The following is a 20,086-nucleotide window of genomic DNA, read 5'->3' as shown; positions in this document are numbered from 1 at the left end:
TTTTCTCCATCACTTCCCACCCTGATCTGTCAGGATGATGCTTTGAAAGCCTTCAGAAGGCTTTGAGGGTTCACAGTCCCTGAGAGTAGGGAATGAGTTGTGATGCTTTCCCCTGTGCAGGAGGGTCACGTTGCAGCTGCCTGTCCAAACCCAACCTCCAAATCAGCTGCAGGAACCAGGAAGATGGGCAAAAGAAGCCCCAGGGCACAGTGGTGTTTGATCTACATTTCTCTCCTTGACTCTTGCTTTCTTGTCTTTCATCAAGGTGATAGTTACACGTCTGATTGGCAAGCAAGGACAATTTATTAACCGCTTGAGGAGAGAGTCTGGGGCCAAAATTTCTCTCTCAGCGCTCCCTGATGTCGATGACTACGAAGTCTGTCACATCAAAGGTAAGAGGAGCCTTTTTGTTCAGAGTCTAGAGCGTAGCTTGGGGGCTGCAGCTTGGGGGCTGCAGCTGCCCCGTGTCTGCCAAGGACAGGAGCAGGAACTGGCTGCTGCAGCTGCTGTTGGGCATTTGCTGTTCCTTTGAAGGAGAGCCTTTTAAAAACAGCAAAGTGCAGAGAAAATAGAAGACAGACTCCTCTGAGCAAAGCCACTCCATTCTTCAGGTAATTACCCTCCCAATGAAATGCATTTCTCTGCTGTGCTGTGTGTTGGCTGTGAGGGGCAGGAGCTCTGCTCCCGTGCTGCTGAGGAGTCAGCTTTTCTGTGTCAGGGGTGCTCTTTTTTGGGATAGAACTCACTTTTATCACTGAAAATTGGAGGAATCTTGGCACACGACGTGGAAAGGGCTCCTCTCTCTGTGCCTTAGTGCAGTCAGGAGAGCTGCAGTGCCCATTAGTCTTTTTCCTCTCTGCCCTGTGTTTTCCCTTGTGCTGCCTTGAAGATGACTTCACACACAAGTAACTCCTCAACAAGCATCTGGGCCGTAAGTCAAGCAGGACAGTCCTGTTGCAAAGGGCACTTCTGCAGGCTCTGCTCTGTCCCACCCTGGAGATGGAGCTGTCCTGGACAAAGCAGGACACAACTCCTGCTCCAGAGAAGCAAAGGGAACAGGATCACAATCAGAATATCAGACCAATCCTAATGGGGCCTGACTCTGTCTGCAAGCCAAAGTGTGCTGAGTCCTGACACTCCCTGCTTTACCCTCCTCTAAGTGGTACAAATGAGGGATTTGTCTGCTCTTCAAATGAGAGACGACTTTCTATGTCCCATTGCCCAGCCAGACAACCCAGAGGTGAAGACTGTTAGAACAGGATCCTTCCCTTTCAGATAGGTCCTGCTTGAATATGTGCACTGGGAAATGTCCCGGGGCTGGTCTGGAGCTCTGAATGGCTTTCAGTGCTTTCTTAACAAAGACAGAATTGCCAGGTGTAGGAGGGGAATTGCTGTGTTTCCTGAGAAATCACTGAAAAGATGAATGAAAAAGAGTTCCAACAGGTCTGTGTGAAAGATTCACCGAGGAGGGCAAGGGGAGAGCTTCCCAGCACGGCCGTGGCAACTCAGGATGGCTGCTGCTGCCTCGTGGATCTTGCCATGGGATGTGTAGGAAAGGACCAAACCAAGGCAAAGGGTGAGATCAGGTGGTTTCTGGAGGAACAGAGGTGGGAAAACAGAGAGAAAAGGGGTTGAAAGGAGCAGTCCACTTCTGTGGCCTTGCCTTGCAGCTGATCACCACAGCCTGTCCTGCTTTCCCAATACCTGCACATCTGACAGGGCCAGTGCCAGACAACTGTCAGATGGAGCCGCTGCTAACCAAGGCTGAGTGCTGGAGGTAACTGCTCCTCAAATACGTGATTAACATATTTGAGAAGGGGAAGCAGTTGCTGTGTAGGTGGTAAGCCACAGGAGAAAAAGGGGGTGAGAATGTCAGAACACCACCTCTGCAGATACCAAGGTCAGGGGAGATGGAGTGGAAGGAGGTGCCCAGGCACTAGAGGAGAGATTCCCCTGCAACCTGTGGTGAAAACCATGGTGAAACAGCTGTGCCTCTGCAGCCCCTGGGAGTCCACAGTGGAGCAGAGATTCACCTGTAGCCCATGGAGAATCCCACACCAGAGCAGGTGGATGTCCCAGAGAGGCTGTGACTGCCTGGGAAGGAAGTTCCTGGCAGGACATGGGAACCTGTGGTGAGTGGAGCCCACGCTGGACTGGGTTTGCGGTCAAGGCTTGTGACCCCATGGGGAAACCACGCTGGAGCGGTCTGTTCCTGAAGGGTTGTTTTCCTCTGGATGAAACCCACGCTGGGACAGTTCATGAAAACTGTGGCCCATGGGAAGGATGTATGTTGGAAAAGTTCATGGAGGACTATTTCATGTGGGAGGGACCCTACACTGTACTAAGGACAGTGTGAGGAGTCTTCCCCTGAGAGAAAACAGCAACAGAGACCATCCGTGATAAACTGGCTGTAGCCCTCATTCCCAATCCCACTCTGCTGCTCTTGGGGAGGAGGTAGAAACTCAGGAAGAAAAGAGGTGTGGGGGGAAGCATTTTAAGATTCAGTTTTATCTCTCATTTCCTTACTCAATTTTGACAGTTAACAAATCCAACCATTTCTGCAGCAGTTTGGTCTGTTTTGTCTATGATGACAATTGCTGAGTTATCTCCCTGTCCTTATCTTGACAAAGTATTCATCTGTGGAGGATGACAAATGATTCCAATTGCCCCAACATAGGGACATCAGTGAAATCAGAGACCACTGCCTCAGCTGTTCTGCCAAATGCTCCCTGCATCTGGGCAGCCCAGCATTCAGCAGCCTGTGTCTGCCTTCCCCACAAAGGGATGCACAGACACTCACAGCCTCAGTGTGTGTTCAAACAGACATTTATTCAACTGTGTCTTCAAACAACTAACTATGTACATGGTCAAGCTCCCAGAGGCAATGGGCTCCATTTTTCCTCCTACATGAGGTGTCCATCTGCCGTCAGCTGTGAGCCTCACCAACAGAGCTCTGCCTGGAGACTTCTATCGCTTTCCGTAGATCAGCAGTCTTGCAAGCTTATCTTTCAGCTTATCAAAGTCCCGCAGAGCCTTGGCATAGGCAGCTATATCCTCCACCAGGTGCTGGAAGAGGTTGAGTGGTTCAGCCTCTCGGAAGCCTGGTGGCAAGACAATCTCCTCTGGCACATTCTCATTCCCAAAGAAGAAGTGGTTGAGGCACCTCTCCTCCACGCAGTGGCCCAGGTACCGCATGATTTCCCCCAGGCGCATCAGGAAATGCCTCCTGCGCCAGCCTGACTGGGGTGTGCTGGCCATGAGGTGCATCACTACTGTCTTCATGATATACGTGGAAAAGCTGTATCCCAGCAGGATGCGGGTGCAGAGATGCAGGCAATGGAGGTGGTAGCTGCCAGGCTTCCAGGCCACATGCCTGAAGAACTTCACCTCTGCCACAGCACAGCTCTCAAACCACATCGTGCTTGGGGTGAAAACAGCGTCAGGTGAGGTCTCGCTGGTCACAAAGATGTCTGAGTCACCTTGCTGCACCCCAAAGATCAACTCAAAGGTGAGGATTTTCTGTCTGCAGTTTCTCACCTCAAATTTGCAGGAGCGCCTAGAGGGCAGCATCACAAGGGGTTGTGAACGTGACAGAAGAAAGAAGCTCCAGGCTGATACCATCAAGTGACAGAACCAGCAGGCAGTTTTCTCCACATCCAGGTAGTGGTCAGTGCAGAGGTGGTCAAAGAAGTTGGTGACCTCATCACTCCTCCATTCTTGCTCGGGGTGATGGAGGAAGCAGAGCACGTCTCCTGTCGGCTCCTCTCCACTGCAGGTGCACTCCGGCTGCACACGGATGCGAAAGCCCCTTCCCGGCAGCTCCTGTGCAGTGTCAGGCTCCAGGTGGAAGGAGTACCCTTGGGGGGCCTTCAGGGGCACAAGCATGCGGTGTGTGATGTCCTTCTCACAAGGATTCCAGCCTTCAAAGCTGCTGCCCACCCCGATGGCTGGCTGCAGCACTGGGGAGAAACTTTCTGCCAAGATTTTTTGGCTGATTAAGACAAATCTGTCCATCAGCTTCTTTGCCATCTCACTCTGTGAAGCCAGGTTCTGAACTTGCCACTGTATGTGTTTGTCTAAAAACCCTACAAAGTCATATCCTTCATTTTCCACTTTCGCCTGCTCATTGTTGCTGCTGGAGCTCTCCTCTCCACTGCTGTGGTCTGGCTCACGGCTCCTTTTCCTGAGCCACCAGAGGAGCCCCAAGAGCAGAACCAGGACTGCAGCAGCGACCCAGAATTGCCAGTGCTGCAAGCCATGAAGAAGCATGGCTCCCCAGGCAAAGCCATACTGCCCCTGGTGTGTCTGCTCCAGCTGCTCCATCAGCTGAGTGGTCTCCAGGCTCAGCTGCAACTCAGTCTGCTTCAGGCGCTGGCGCGTGACTTCATCCAGTGCATCGCTGACCGGCTGTGGTGCCATGATAAGGAATGACACAACAAAGAAACATATGAGCTCCATGGCCTGCAGGAGGGGGGATAGAATAGATTTAGAGGGGTGGGAAGGAGGGAGCTGGCAGTGGGGAAAACAGGGCTGGGAGAGGGGTCAGGTTGGAGAGAGGCTGAGGCAGGGGGGAGGCACAAGGCCTGCACCAGCCCTGCCAGCGACTGAGCCCTGGGTGACGCACCTGAGCCCACCCCTGAGGCCCACATTCCTGCCCCAGTTCCCCTCTTCCTGCTCCCTGCACACTCACCGCTGTCCCAGTACGTACTGGACCCGTGCTGCCTACGGGGCCCCTTTTATAGCCACCCCTCGCTGACATGACCTCTGATGTCACAGCCACTGCAGCGCCTCATGGCAATGGTTGCCGGGCAACTGAGGCTTGAGGCCCCTGAAGGAGGACAACCTGGGAAACTACAGGCTGATGAGCCTCAACTCCAGCCCTGGAAAGGTGACGGAATAACTCATCTTGAATGTTATCACTACACATATGAAGGAAAAGATCATTATCAGGGGGAGTCACTAAGGGGAAATCCTGTTTGCCCGACCTCATAGCTTTGTATGAGGGCATAACTGGTTGGTTAGATGAGGGAAGAGCAGTAGATGTCATCTACTGCAAAGATCAGGAGTTAATCCATTAAGTCCATTGCAAAGGGCAAGGCAGAGTGAAACATACCCGTGTGGAATGTGCAGCACTGTAACAGGCCACAGCAGCAGTGGCAAGAAAGACCTGACCACCCCAGCACAAGCCAGGAGTAAAGCATACACATGGCCTGCCAGGGGCTTTTCATACCCATGGAGCCAGTCCCACTGGAGGTGTGATTGGCAGCCCTAAGGACAAACTTTGCACCAGACAGACTTTGGTGGGGTGGTAGAGCTGAATCCTAGACTAAGTGCAGCCACTATGGGTTGAGTTCCTCTGTGCAAGCATGATACAGCAATAGCTCTCTCATCCTACTGTACCAAGTTGTCTGGGTGCTGGCATCTCCTCAGTGTTCAGTCCTGGCCAAAGTATCAGCTCAGAGGAGAATATATCATGGTATTCCTGCAGGAGACTACTGAAATCAGTGGCTGATGACGCTGCTGAAGCCTTTGCAGTGAGTTTGGCAGGCTTGGGGTGGGAGCTAGTGGCACGGTGGGGAGCAGATTTGACTGAAGTAGCATTTTGTAGAGTCATTAAACAAAGTCACTAGTAGCAACTTCACTCTGAGGCCAGAGCTTATTCAGATCCTTTTTTTCATGCACTCTCCTCATCTTGATTTCTACCTTTACCACTGGGACAAGAGAAAAGGCTTTGGTAGAGTCAGAGATAGTGGGAAGGTTTCATTCCAAGGGTGATGGGTTGGTTTATTTCTGCCAGGGCTAGACCTTCCTCCAGAAAAGGCTGAAATCCCTGGAGTCCCGGTTCACATGCTTTGACTGCTCTGAGATGAGGCACAAGCTGCAAGAGATGTTTGGCAGGCTGGAGGCAGATCACAGAAAGCACACATCTAAAACCAGGGTGAGCCATTCAGTGGGTAAAGTCTCTTAGCCACATCAATCACAGCCTGTGTTTGTCAAGCAGATTAAAATAGCATGTACACAAACAAAACATCTGGTAGTGAATGGTGGAAGAGTTTCTGTTTCCAAATAACACACTTCCTGGGATGATGCGTGTTTCATGAAACAATTAATGGAAACTGGTGTGCAAATGTTATGACGCTGTATTGTTTCAATATTGTTTGTCATGCAATAGTTATTACAGTATTATTATTGTGCATTATTCTTTATTCTTGAAATTATTGCAGTATTATTTCACTATTTCTTATAGAATGTAAGGCTTTGACAAGTTGGTGATGGGAGCAGAGGAAGAGAGAGAAAGCCTAGGCGTGAAGGAAAGCCTCTCTCCATCATTTTTGAACAATCATGCAGGACAGGTGAGGTGTCTGAGGGCTGGAGACAGGCCAATGGCACTCACTGCAGGCTGCAACAAGGGCAGGAAGGACGAGCCAGGAAACCACAGGCTGGTCAGCCTCACCTCCATCCCTGGAAAGGTGATGGAACAACTCATCCTGAATGTCATCACTAAACATACAAAGGAAAAGATGGTTATCAGGGGGAGTCAACATGGATTCACCAAGTGGAAATCCTGCTTGCCCAACCTGATGCCTTCTAGGAGTGCATAACCGGCTGGCTGGATGAGGGGAGAGCAGTGGATGTCATCTACCTTGACTTCAGCAAGGCTTTGTACACTGTCTCCTACAACATCCTCATCAGAAAGCTCGGGTAGTGTGGCTTGGATGAGTGGACAGTGAGGTGGATGGAGAGCTGACTGAATGACAGAGCCCAGAGGGTGGGGATCAATGGCACAGAGTAAGGTTGGAGGCCTGTGGCCAGTGGAGTTCCACAGGGATGGGTTCTGATGCCAATACTGTTCAACATCTTCATCAACCACCTGGATGAGGGGACAGAGGGACCCTTAGCAAGTTCCCTGCTGGCACCAAACTGGGAGGACTGGCTGACTCCCCAGAGGCTGTGCTGCCACTCAGTGGGATCTCGACCGGCTGGAGAGTTGGGCAGAGAGGAACCTCCTGAGGTTCAACAAGGACAAGGGCAGAGCCCTGCAGCTGGGAAGGAACAACCCCCTGCACCAGGACAGGCTGGGGGTGACCTGCTGGAGAGCAGCTCTGCAGAGACAGACCTGGGAGTGCTGGCTGAAAATAAACTGAGCATGAGCCAGCAACGTGCCCTCGTGGGCAAGAAGCCAATGGCATTCTGGGATGCACCAAGCAGAGTGTGGCCAGCAGGTCCAGGGAGGTTCTACTCCCTCTCTACTCTGCCCTGGGGAGGCCTCATCTGGCCTCCTGTGTCCAGTTCTGGGCCTCCAGCTCCAGAGGGACAGGGAACTGCTGCAGAGAGGCCAGTGCAGGGCCACCAAGATGCTCAGGGGACTGGAGCATCTTCCTTCTGAGGAAAGGCTGCAGTAACTGGGACTGTTCAGTCTGGCCAAGAGGAGACCGAGGGGGGAGCTCATTCATAGTTCCAAATATCTCACTGGTGGGTGTCAGGAGCTTGGGGCAGCACTTTCTTTCTGTTGTATCCATTGCCAGGACAAGGGGTGATGGGATGAAGCTGGAACACAAAAAGTTCCACTGAAACACAAGGGAAAACTGTTTCAGTGTGAGGTGAGGGAGCCCTGGCCCAGGCTGCCCAGGGAGGGTGTGGAGGCTCCTTCCTTGGAGGTTTTCAAGAAGCTGCAGTGCACACGCTCAGTGAGGGCTGGTGGCACCTGGGAGGTGGGTGGCTTTGGGATGGAGCTGTGGTTGGTATTAGAATGAGATTCTCATGAGCAAAGTTCACCTCAAACCCAGAATTTTTTCACACAATGATAGGCTGCTGGCCCAGGGTGTCAAACACGCAGCTGATCCGTTCCACAGTACCATGCGGCTCCTTTCTTCTGCAAGAGCTCTCGGGAGCTGCCCACAGAGTCCTCACTCTGTCCCAGCCTCCGTGCTGGATGCCCAGGAAGCCACTGTGGAGTGGAACCCTCGCACCCCAGCTGCCTCCTCCCTGCAGCCCTGCTCAGGATCAGACTGTTCCTGGCCATGTGAACAAGGCTCTACCGTGAAGATAAGTTGAGTTTCTGAATTAGTGCCAGTCATGATTCCAGAGGCCATGGCAAACGAGGGGGAGCGTGGTGTGCGGTCACCAGGGGAGCGCGAGAACGTTGGGCGCTGTTGATGTCACAAGGGGCTGTTCCAGACCCCACCCGGCGTTTGTGACCTCACCTGGCCAGGGGCTGTAGAGCCCCACAGAGCGACAGCCAGAGCCAGTTGGGCTGAGCTGCCCTCGGCAGGACTCAGCTGCTTGCTCCTTGTCTTTGTGCTTCCTTCCAACCGATTCTCGCTTGCTGCCCACTTCTCAACTTCCAGCCTTGTCCAAAGGTAACGATGGTCTAACTCTGCAGCTCCTGATCCATTTCTAGGCTGAGCTCTCACCCCTGTCTCGCCTGGCCAGGGCTGTGGCTAGTGCTGCTCTGTGCTCATTGTGATTGTGGCCCAAACAGGAGGCACTGGAAGCTACAAAGGAGGGTTTGGGCCCAAACAGGAGGGCGTGGAGGCTAGAGGTGGTGGGTCAGAGCTGTGAGGTTCAGGAGCAGCTGCAAAACTGCTCCTAGAAATACCTCAAGGCATTTCTGACGCTTTTGCCTTCCCGTTCCTTTACCTGTGACTCTTGGAACACGCTTTCTGTTTCTCCTGCTAGATCCTGCTGAGGCTGTGCACAATGCCTCTGCACTTCAGCAAGGTGATGGCATACGCCACATCTGGAGCGCTGGCACTGCTGGGCTGCCTGTGGCTCTGTTCCCCCCGAAAATCGCAGGCCAGGGATGGTGCCAAACCAGCAACAGCCGCTGAGGAAGGACGGCAGAAAGCAGGGACGGAGAAGGAATGGCGGCCCAAAGCAGAAGCCCGTGTCCCTGCTGGTTTGTCCGTTGTGCTCGCTGCGCACCCAGAGCCCCAGCCAAGGCTGGCACTGAGGTGCCAGCCCAGAGCAGTGCCTGTCAGCAGCGATGCCGCGGCAGGTAAGGGCTGTGCCAAGCCGCTCGGCACCTGGCTGGGCTGGAGCTGGCACAAACAGCTGCTGCCTCCGTCGGGGCAGCTTTTGATCGGCGCTGGGGTCTGTTCTGGGCTGCTGGGCTGCTGCTTGGAGGAGGCTGTAAGGCAGGTTGCTGAGGTGCTGCTGGAGGAAGCAGGGAATCGGCAGAGCTCTCGCTCAGCCGGGAACTCGGACTTCTTGCAGTGTCTTGTCTCTGCTGCTGGGTGAGGGCTCACTGTGTGTGAAGGACGCCTGCTGAACTCGGGCCTCTTGCTCTTGCATTCCCAGAGTTGGGCTGCTTTTTCCCCAGGGAACAAAGAAAGCTTTCAGTGGGCTCTGTGTGGTGGGACTTGACCCTTTCTGACATCCTGGGCAACCCGATCCAGGAACATCCCAATGTAACGCGTAGCAAGTGCTCCCTGTCAGCTCTCGACACAAGGATCTCTTCTCCTGGCCTGGTGTCTGGGGACTGCATTGTGTGGGCTGTCTGAACGCTGACACGTGTGCCTGCCTTGCAGATTTAACGGTGCCTGACGTGGACTCGGTGGACACCAAGTGTCTCGAGTGGAAGTCAGGGACTCGCCCGAACTCTAACCTAAGAAGAAAATCCACACAGCCCAAGGTCATTGTCAGGGAAACAGAGATGCCGAAGGTAAGCAGCTCCTGTCCTGCTTGTGCCTCCTGCCCTGCCCTACAGAGCCATCTTCTGCTTCTTCCAGTCTGACACCATCTCAGTGCCATCCCAGGGACAACCAACCAACCAACCAACCAACCAACCAACCAAGCATTTAGCAAAAGGAGCCCCAGAGAACAGTGTTGTTTGATGAATATTTCTCTCCCTGACTCTGGCTTTCTTGTCCCTTTCATCAAGGCTTTGGTGAGATTCTTGATTGGCAAAGAAGGAAATTTTACTAAAGCCTTGAGGACAGAGTCTGGGCCCAAAGTTTCCATCTCAACGCTCCCTGATCTCCATGGCACCAAAGTCTGTTACATCAAAGGTAGGAGGAATGCCACTTGGGTCTAGGCCTAGGATGCAGCTTGGGGGCCTTCATTAGACAGGCAAGGGACTGGAATGGATTCAGTTGCTTTTTGAGGCCAGTGCTGTTACCAAAGTGTTCTGCTCAGCGCTGTTCCAGCAGAGGGATGTGACAAGTCGCCTGGGCCTGGGCATGTGAAGCCTCTGCCCTCGGGCTGAGAATGCATGTGAACAGCTTTGGCTGCTGGAGTTTAACCAACCCCTTTTGCAGGGTCCCTTTGGGCTTGCAGGAGCAGCTGTGGGATGTGTGTCAGCACAGGCAGTCTGGACTGGGAAGGACGTTGGATCAATTGTGGCTGCAAAGTATCTGCCAGAGGGTTGGGTTCATGCTGGAGGCCAAAGCTGTTGGAACTGGGGCCTGGGGGTGTGAGTTGCTCCCAGTGGTTTGATCTTTGGATCTGTGGCCAATCTGTTCCAACTGAAATGGTTGATGGAGCACAGGAGGCTTCTGGCAGCTGGATTGCTTCCCGTGGCAGGGGTGGAGGTGTCCTCAGCCTGCCTGTGCTGCTGACTTTCTCTCTGTGGGATTTTGTCTTCCAGGCCCCCCACATGTAGTGGACAGAGTGCTGAGGCTGATTGGCAAGAGGTACAAATGGCTGACTCGCTGACACCTGCCCTCTGCATGCCCCTGCGCCACTGGCACGTCGTCCTGTCCATAGTTGTGCAGTCTGTCTGTCCATAGTTGTGCAGTCTGTCTGTCCATAGTTGTGCAGTCTGTCGTAGTTACACAGTCTGTCCGTAGTGTCCCAGATGCCTCGGCTGCTCTCTGCGAGAGAGAGAAGAGCAATTGCCCATTGCTGCCCATCCCTGTTGTGGTTTGTCTGTTTATGTATGTTCCAGCTCTGTAAATAGACTGCAAAATAAAGTTAGTACTGTGCAAGAAAAACCCTGGCAGCCAAGGGAACTTTTCAAAAGTGTTTTCACCCCGCAGTGTCCCGTGGAGGTGGCGCTGGGTTGGGCTGCAGTCCCTGGTCCTCATGGGGGACTTCAACCTCCCTGATATTTGCTGGCAAAGCCACTCAGCCAAGCACACACAGTCCAGGAGGTTCCTGCAGATTGTTGATGGCAACTTCCTGTTACAGGTGATCGAGGAACCAACGAGGAGGGGTGTGCTGCTGGATCTGGTGCTGACAAATAAGGAGGGTCTAGTTGGGGATGTGAAGGTTGGAGGCAACCTTGGCTGCGGGGAGCACGAGATGGTAGAGTTCAAGATCCTGTGTGGAAGAGGCAGGACACAAAGCAGGACTGTGACCCTGGACTTCAGACGAGCCCCGTTTGGCTTTGAAGATCAAAGACCTGCTTGGAGGGGTCTCATGGGATAGGATCCTGGATGGTAGAAGTGCTGGAGAGTGCTGGTTAATCTTCAAGCACCACTTCCTCTGGCTGATTCCCCAGAGGCTGTGCTGCCATTCAGTGGGATCTCGACCGGCTGGAGAGCTGGGCAGAGAGGAACCTCCTGAGGTTCAATAAGGACAAGGGCAGAGTCCTGCAGCTGGGAAGGAACAACCCCCTGTACCAGGCCAGGCTGGGGGTGAGCTGCTGGAGAGTAGCTCTGCAGAGAGAGACCTGGGAGAGTGCTGGGTGGTAATAAACTGAACATGAGCCAGCAAAGTGCCCTCATGGGCAAGAAGCCAATGGCAGCCTGGGGATGTGAAGAAGAATGTGGGCAGCAGGCTGAGGGAGGATCTGCTCCCCCTCTGCTCTGCCCTAGTGAGGCCTCATCTGGAGTCCTGTGTCCAGTTCTGGGATCCTCAACTCAAGAGGGACAGGGAACTGCTGGAGAGAGGCCAGTGCAGGGCCACCAAGATGATCTGGAGACTGGAGCATCTTTCATACGAGGAAAGGCTGTGGGACCTGGGGCAGAGGAGCAGAGGAGACTGAGGGGGGAGCTCATTAATAGTTACAAATATCTGAATGGTGGGTTGTCAGGAGGTTGGGGCAGCACTTTTTTCAATGGTATCTACCAACAGGACAAGGGGTGATGGGATGAAACTGGAACACAAAAAGTTCCATTTAAACATAAGAAAAAACTGCTTCAGTGTGAGGTGAGGGAGCCCTGGCCCAGGCTGCCCAGGGAGGGTGTGGAGGCTCCTTCCTTGGAGGTCGTCGAGACCCACCTGGACACGTTCCTGTGTGCCCTGATCTAGGTGGGAGCTGCTTCTGCAGGGGGTTGGACTGGATGATCTCTAAAGGTCCCTTCCAACTCCCACCATTCTCTGATTCGATTCTATGATTCTGTGAAATCTCTCAAGTCTGGTACCTGGTTCAGGCATTAAAGGTGTCCCACCTGGGAAGCCTGCTTCCCTTTTCCTTGCAGGTGCTATTTAGAGCATACACAGTTGCTTTTTGAAAGCAAAACCATCACAATAAAACCCCAAAGAAACAGCTGGGTGATTTCCCTTCCCCAGTGCTGGCCACTCTGCAAGGTGATGGTCAGCAGCACTCTCAGGGTGCAGGGCTGGGCCCAGGACAAGCCTTTTGCAGGCAGCACACTTCTGGAGGCTCCTGCTAATGCAGTTCCTGGGCACTGCTCAGGGGATGAGGGCAGTTGTCCATAATTGCTAGTTTTGGTCTCTCCCCATGAGTTCATCTGGCTCCCTGCCCTCATCTTTCACCTCCTCCCTCTCGGTCTTTAGCCCATCAGTGCCTTTTCTTTCTCTTTCTCTGTAGGACTCCTTGTCTGTATTTTCTGACCCCTCCCTGTGTGTCCTACATCCTGTTGCTGTTTTTCCTTTCTCCTCTCCTGCTCCCTGTCCTTTGCCTTTTTCTATCACCATGTTGTGCTTCCTGGCCTTATTTTCCCTCTCTCCCCCACAGCCTGTCCCCACTTTCCTGCCCATCTCTCTTGCTCAGCTGGCTGGAACTTCTCTCTTCTCTCTGGGCCTCCATCCTGCTCCTCACCCCCTTTTAGCTCTTCCACTGACTCTCTCAGGCCATCCCTGTTCCACCCTCTTGCGCCTCCTTCTGCTGATCCACATCCCTCTGGTCCTCGCTCTCTCCAGATGCTTTCCCTTCTCTTCTCTGCACCCTGCCTTCTTTCCCTGCCTCTCTCTCTCCTTTCCCTTTTCACTCTGTCCTAATCCCTGTCCCATTTCTCTGTCACTCCACTCTCCTGCTGCCTTTTCTGTCTCTCTGCCCCCCTGTCCCTCTCCCTGCCTGTGTCTGTGTATCCCCCTGTCCTGCTTTCTGCCCTTCCAATCCTCTCTCTGTCCCTCTTTCCTGCTCTTTAGTGTTCTTTTTCCTCCTGCACTCCCTGTCTCCTTAAGCTCCATCCCTTTCCTGCTCTGTCCCTCTGCCCTGCTCCTCCCCCGTATTTTCCTCCTCCTCCGGGGAGGCGGCCATGGGGCTGCAGGGTCAGGGGGCCCTGGCCAGGGGCTGGTGTCCCTGTAGGGTCAGGCAGCAGGAAGGAGGCCCCAGGGCACGTGGGAGCTGTAGGCCTGGGACACTGGCTACCAGCCAGCCATGTTGGCTCCTGGGCCATGTGGGAGCTGTAGCCCTGGGCAGGGGCTGCCAGCCGTCCCTGTTCATTGCTGGGCACACTGGGAGCTGTCGCTGCCCCCTCAGCTGCCCACAGCCGTGTCGGTGCTGTGAGGCACAGTCTCTGTTCCAGCTGTGGCCTGGCTGAGGTGAGGGCTCAGGCCAGCCGGGCCCTTGGGCAGCTGTGGGGGTGTCTCCTGCCTGCTGCCCACCCAGGGCTGGTGATGGGAGCTCCAGGCTGGAGCTGGGCCTGGCTGGGACAGCCGCGGGGGTGACCCGAGAGCTGAGGAGGGGCAGGAGATGGAGACAGAGGCCCCGGGCACAGGCCCCGGGTGCCCCAGCTGCCAGAGCCCCCGGAGCCGCCCCAGCATTTCAGTCTGACAGCAGCAGTGTGTGGTGCTGCTCACTCTGGCAGGGCTTTCACTCCATTTCCCTTCTCCCCACAGGTGCTGGGCCAGAGGTTTCGCAGGCACAGCCCGGCCGGGAGCTCGCCGTCCTGGCTGTGCCGCTGCTTTGGCAGCCGCCGCGGGGTAGGAGGGGACAAAAGCTCTGCCTTGCTGGCTGCAGAGGGGCAAGTTGACAGACCCAGGTAGGGATCCTGGCTGTGACGCCAACCTGATGTTCTTCAGGAGTGAAAAACACAGTGTAGTGTTGGCTGGGGGTTGTTGTTGTATCTCTGGGATTGATGTGACCTTTCAGAGGCAGTTGTTGGGATTTCAGCAGACATTTCCAGTTCAGCCCATGCTGACTGCTGCCCTGAGGTGCAGCTGCTGAATATGAATATGATTTCTGTTTGCTGGTGAAAGCAACACAGGGGATGTCTTTGTCTGTGTTGGGTTGCCTTGGTCAAATCCCTTCCTTCGGATGCCTTCGTTTCCCTCAGTCATGTGTGTGACTGATCCCAGCAGCCCAGTGACTCTCCTGTGTGGGGTGTGGAATCCAGCTGTGCATTTGCGGAAGGGAGATGGGGGACACATGCCCTTGTAAACACGGTCATAAGAGGCATCAGGAGTTGATTTTCAGAAGTGATCTTTACAACTTTCCTGTTGTTCCTTTTTGGATCTTTTTCTCATCATCACTGTTCACGTGTATTCGACATGGCATTTGCAGTGCTGCGTCTCTTCCTAACCTTGGGGAATTTCAGCCAGCTCTGTTGGGAGTGTTTTGTTTGTGTTCCATTGACCTTGTGCAGGAAATCTCAGGTGATTTTTTTTTTTCATATTACCATCTATAATTACATTTCCAACTTCTACAACAAATTAGTAGCTTCTACTCACTGTAGCAGCCATTCTGGCTCTTTTTTATGGCTCAGGAAAGGAGAGGTGAGTTACCACAATTAAAACAGTCAGAAGTGCTTGATGTATTCATAGGATGGACTTCCTGGGGTGTTTGCACAGCCTGTTTGAGTTTCTCTCTGACTGGGACGTATAGTCTTGGAGAAAGGAGCATGGCTCAGAAATGTGTTTCCACCTGAACTCACTTGGATCATCGGTGCTGCAGAGCCCAGGTTGTGGTTTTTGGGTCAGTCCAGTTCCTGTGTGTGTGAGCCAACATCCAGACTTGACAAGGTAGTAGTGGTGAGGCACAGTGCAGCTGGAGCTCTTAGCCAGGCTGGTAATTCATCTGCAGAGCCAAGTCTAAACTACCAAGGTGTAATACAGAGCACTGTGTGGAGAACTACTGCAAATGCCTTCCAAAGCCCATGACTGAGCGGCAGTCTGAAGTACTTTTGGGTTACTGTTTGTGTGTTGGCAGTCTCCAGCTGTCGTTTTGTGATTGCCTCTTCTCTCCATTTCTCTACAAAGAGGGTGTTTCTGCTGAGAGTGCCGCGGTGGTGAAGCACTCCGGGCCTGGCAAAGATCTAGCTCAATGCCGTCATGACATTCAGCTCAAAGTCAGCAGCAGCCTTGCTGTTTTCTGTCTAGTGCATCTAAATCCCCTGGCATGTCTTGTGTCAGCTTGTTGTATGAAGGTGAATTTAAAACAGGGACGCTATTTTCTTTACTTTTCCCGCTACTGGGTGTTTAGTCAGTGTGTGTAAACCATTAGAATGAAATGCAGGGCTTCAGGAGCAGGGATTTGACCCATGGTGGAAATGAGTTTCTGGAGAGCTTTTCCTAAGGATTTCAAAGACATGATTTTCCTCTCAGAGACAGAGGTGTCACAGATGCATTACCAGCCGTTGTCCTCAAGATGCACTTGTGATCCTTGTAATGTGGTCTGCTGTCCTCAGCAAGACACCTGCTTGCTCTTGGTTTCCCTTCTTCAGTTGGTAATGCACAAGACAGTAATCTCCTGTTCTGAGGGACCTTTCCTGTGCAACTGCAGTGCTTTGGTATCTGTGAAATGAGCTCATAGTTCTAGTCCAGTTCAGTTCTCCTCAGTACCTGTTTGTATGACAACAACCTGTTCTATTGCAGGTGTGGTTTAGGGTGCACCCCTCTAAGTGGGCTTGCAGTCAGTTACTCTTGCCACACGTGGGTGTGTGAGGCTTTTGGGTCTGTTGCAGTTTTGTTCTCTTTCTATTCTAGTGAGTGCTTTGGGGGCAGTGGGCGCGGTGGGGCTTGTTCTTGCTGGTTTTGAAGTCAGCAGCCTGATGAGTTGTTCTGGTTTTTCTTTACAGGGCTCCTGAGTCACAGGACTTTGGGCTGAAAGCCTTCCAGCTGCACTGGATGTACCACGAGAGAGCAGTGTCTGTGCACAGAGAGATTTCCACAGTCACTGGACTCTGAGAACACAGCATTTTGATGTTCAGGCTTTAGAGTCTAGCTGCAAGTGCTTCATTTGAAGTTCTGATCCCTTGTGATGCTGTTCCCAGAATGAAAAGGAGCACTGGAATTCCCAGGAGTTTCATGGTGGAGGTGGATGATCCCAACACGAAGGGCGCGATGCTGACGAGCGACGGGAAATGCGCCATCCCAGCCAGTAATGCGTAAGTGGGGAGCTAATTGGACTGGCCAGAGAGTGAGCGAGAGGAACCATGTGTGTGTGTGAGAGAGAGACGGGCCAGCATCTGTCCTTGTGAGGGAGGCAGCAGTGTCAATGTATCTCAACCTTCCCATCTGTCGTCCGTTCCAATATGAAGACAGTGCAGTGCTGCTGTTGGTGCCCCTGGAAGTTGCTTCATCTTGTAGCGTGCTAAGAACCTGCATTTCTGACCAAGAGTTCAGTGCTGTTCCTGGGGAGTCTTTCTCTTGGAAAGCTCCTTTTGCCTCTGGTTTAAGTTTCAAAGGCTTCTTGTCAACTTTCACCACTGGCTGCTGGCTGGAGATTTCCTCTGCCTTTGATCAGATGGCACGTGTGAAACAGGCTGAAGTTGTGCTGTTGCTCTGAACTGAGCAGGTGCTGCTAGAGTGGCTGTTTGAGAAAGGGATGGGGAGCACTTGTGGTTTTCTGTCATAGGGCTCCTTTTGCAGAAGCTGTTACAAAGACTTCCTCCTTCTCTGATATGTGATGACTCGGAGACTAAACTCCTCGTGAGCCTGCATTTTGCACTGACCCTCTTCCAGAGCAGAGGTGGGATTCATTCCATGCATTTCCAGCTGTCAGAAAGGGATTTGACTAGTCTGAGAGGATGACTTTTCCTTTCCCAGTCTTTAATGTTTCTCTTTCCCCACCCTCCCTCCCCCCAGGGCAGCTTAGGCTCGGAAGAAGAAGGAAAAGCCTCCCTTCTTGCCACAGGAGCCATCCTCCTCCTCCTCCTCTTCAGATGTTCCTGTTCCTGAGGAGCTGTTATGTCCCCTGTGTAAAGAGTTAATCACGGACGCAGCTGTTATTCCCTGCTGTCAAAACGATGACTGTGATGACTGTAAGTGTTACTGCCATGTTTGTTAACTCCAAACATTACATCTGATCTTGTGAAAGCTGAAATAGATGACACAGCGACTCTGTTACCTGTTCTACTGAAAACTGAAGTACCCTCAGAACAGCAAAGGGCTCTTCTCGTGCTAAAGACAGAAACAAAAGGCAGCCAGCTCTTTTTTCCCTTGGAACGTCTCTGCTTCAATGATCTCTAGAGGCAGAAGGTGGAGTATGAGAAGAGAGCATAATGGTGCAGGTGAATTCCAGATTGGATATGGAAGGCATTTAGGCTGCCCACAGCCCTTTTGTCTCCCACAAAACTGTACAGCCAGCTCTGGTGACTTACTGGGGTCTGCCACAGACAGACAGGCAGGCATTTAACCCACATGCTTTTGTAATGGATTGTCATTGACTTGAACCCTAAACATTTCCTTAGTTTGGCTCAGAGCTATTCTGATGGTTCTAATTCATCACAGGTATTAGAACAGCACTGCTGGAACCTGAGGAACATCAGTGCCCAACGTGTCATCAGACAGACATTTCTCCTGACTCTTAGGAGGCCAACAAGTCCTGCGCAAGGTAGCCCCATGGCTTGGGTGGAGAGGGTTTGTGAGGAAAGTCTGTTTGCAAACAGTTGGAAGGGAAGGAAATGTTCACTGAGGTCTCCTTAGGCAAGGCTCAATGGGCTGAGGCCCAACTGGCTTCTCCAGGCCATGATCTGTTGTTAGAGAAGCTGACAGCTCCTTACAGACAATGTGGCCAGTTCAGGTCACGCTTGTTCCACACAGCTGCCTCCCTTTCCGATGGGCTGTTAACACTCAAGTGCTTTGAATGCAGCTGCTCTGGGTGACCAGTCATTCTTACCAGCCTTTAGTGGGATGTGCTCATGTATCTGTCTCTGGGTTGATTTTAGGATTGACAGCCCTTACAGGGATAGCCATCATTTCCCTCTGTGGAGGTTTTTGTTCCCGACTCTCCTGAAGTTTCATGGTGCCTTTTTCTAACAGTGTTTCTGCCTCCAGATTGTGAACAACTTGAGGAATGACACTGGCTGCAGTCAGCAGATTCAGCAGCAGCCTCAGCAGCAGCTGCCGCCGCCTCCACCTCCAGCCACACTCCTCAGACAAGCGAGAACACACAACCTGCAACCTCTTCTCCAGCCAACCATTTCCAGCCAGCAGGATCCACCCATCATCCCACCAGCTTCTCCAGCTTCTTGGCCTGCTGCTGCTTTGCCATTGTTGGGCCCTGGTGCAGCATCTGTGGCAGCCGGGCTGCCAGGGAACCTGTCGCCTGCTTTGGCAGGGATTTGGCAAAGGAACTGACAGAATACAGAAGGGCTGAAAAGAAGCTATCCAACTGCCTGACACGTCTGTGGTGGAGAAGCAGGTTGTGTGGGGAACTCGGGAGGAGTTCCACTCCACACCTGGATCATGAGGGATGATCCAAGGTGATTGGCAGTGATAGGGGAATCTTGTGTAGGTGAGTAGCTCCAGTGTGGCAGAGGTGACAGCTGGCTGACAGTTGTAATGGGGCAGCAGTTGCTTTCACCCAGACTGCAGACTGGTGGCTTTTGCGAGTATTGGTCAGTTTTTGTCTCAGGAATTATGAGATCAAGGTCGTTTTTAAGGAAATCTGAAACTGATGAAAGACCTTCAGAGGGGGAATGATGCTGAAGAACGTGTGTGGAATCATGTGAAAGTTATAACTTGGTGGGCACCTGGCACCCAGTCAGGGCTAAACCACCACCCTCAGGGAGTATGATGATCCCACCAAGCTGGGCAGGTGTGTAGATGTGCTTGAGGGCAGGAAGGCTCTTCAGGAGCCCTCAATTCTCTGAGTGGAGATGCCCCTGGAGGTTACCCTCTGGAGCTGAGTGAAGGAGAACCACCTGCTGTCATTGACGTGGGTGAGTGACATCAGTCTCTATGAAATAAGTCGTCAGTGACCTGGGCAGACTGAGGCAGGACAATGGGGGAAACTCATGAAGAAGTGCAATGAACATGCAGATCTAGTCTGGGCACATGTAGAAAGTTTTGCTCTAAGCAGGGCACACACTTGGTGGAGCCATCCCCTGTGTGCCCAGCGCTGCCAAAAAGAATCCCTGCTTGAAAGTCACACTGGTTATTGAGTCCTGATTGGCACTTGGAACTCACAAGCTGTATGTTTGTGTTGTCAGGAGAGTTCTGTAGTACCATGCAGCTCCCTTCTTCTGCAAGAGCTGACAGGACCTGCCCACAGAGTCTCCGCTCTGTCCCGGCCTCCGTGCTGGTGTCCCAGGGAGCCACTGTGGAGCGGATTTCTTGCACCCCAGCTGCCTCCTCCCTGCAGCCCTGCTCAGTGTTAGACTTTTCCTGTCAGTGTGAACAATACTGTGCCTCTAGCAGTAGTTCTAAACTATGGCTAGTAGTGATGCCAGAGGCCATCCCAGGGGAGGGGGAGCGCTGTGGGCGTCACCAAGGGAGAGGGAGACCTTAGGGCGCTGCTGATGTCACACAGGGGCTGTTCCAGACCCCACCCAGTGTTGTGACCTCACCTGGCCAGGGGCTGTAGAGCCTCAGAGCGGGACAGCCAGAGCCAGTTGGGCTGAGCTGCCCTCGGGAGGACTCAGCTCCTTCTTTGGCTACTTGCCTTCCTGCTTGCTTCCAACCATCTCTCATTTGCTGCCCACTTCTCCAACCTCTTCCAAAGGTAAGGATGATCCAACTCTGTACCTCGTGATCCATCTCTAGGCTGAACTCTTGCACCTCTCTAGGCTGG

The 20,086-nt window shown here is 52.9% G+C and overlaps 1 protein-coding gene across 1 annotated transcript; it reads right to left on the bottom strand.

Annotated features, from left to right (window-relative positions):
* Nucleotides 1–2,967: 2,967 nt before the first annotated feature.
* Nucleotides 2,968–4,419, bottom strand: LOC133629323 (inositol 1,4,5-trisphosphate receptor-interacting protein-like 1). The gene has a single exon (XM_062019969.1). The coding sequence runs from the start codon at nt 4,417–4,419 to the stop codon at nt 2,968–2,970; it is 1,452 nt and encodes a 483-aa protein (XP_061875953.1).
* Nucleotides 4,420–20,086: the final 15,667 nt, after the last annotated feature.

This window comes from Colius striatus, unplaced genomic scaffold (genome assembly GCF_028858725.1).
Source record: "Colius striatus isolate bColStr4 unplaced genomic scaffold, bColStr4.1.hap1 scaffold_38, whole genome shotgun sequence".
NCBI lineage: Eukaryota > Metazoa > Chordata > Aves > Coliiformes > Coliidae > Colius > Colius striatus.
The sequence above is the reverse complement of the archived record's forward strand: the minus strand, read 5'-3'. Positions and strand labels throughout refer to the sequence as shown.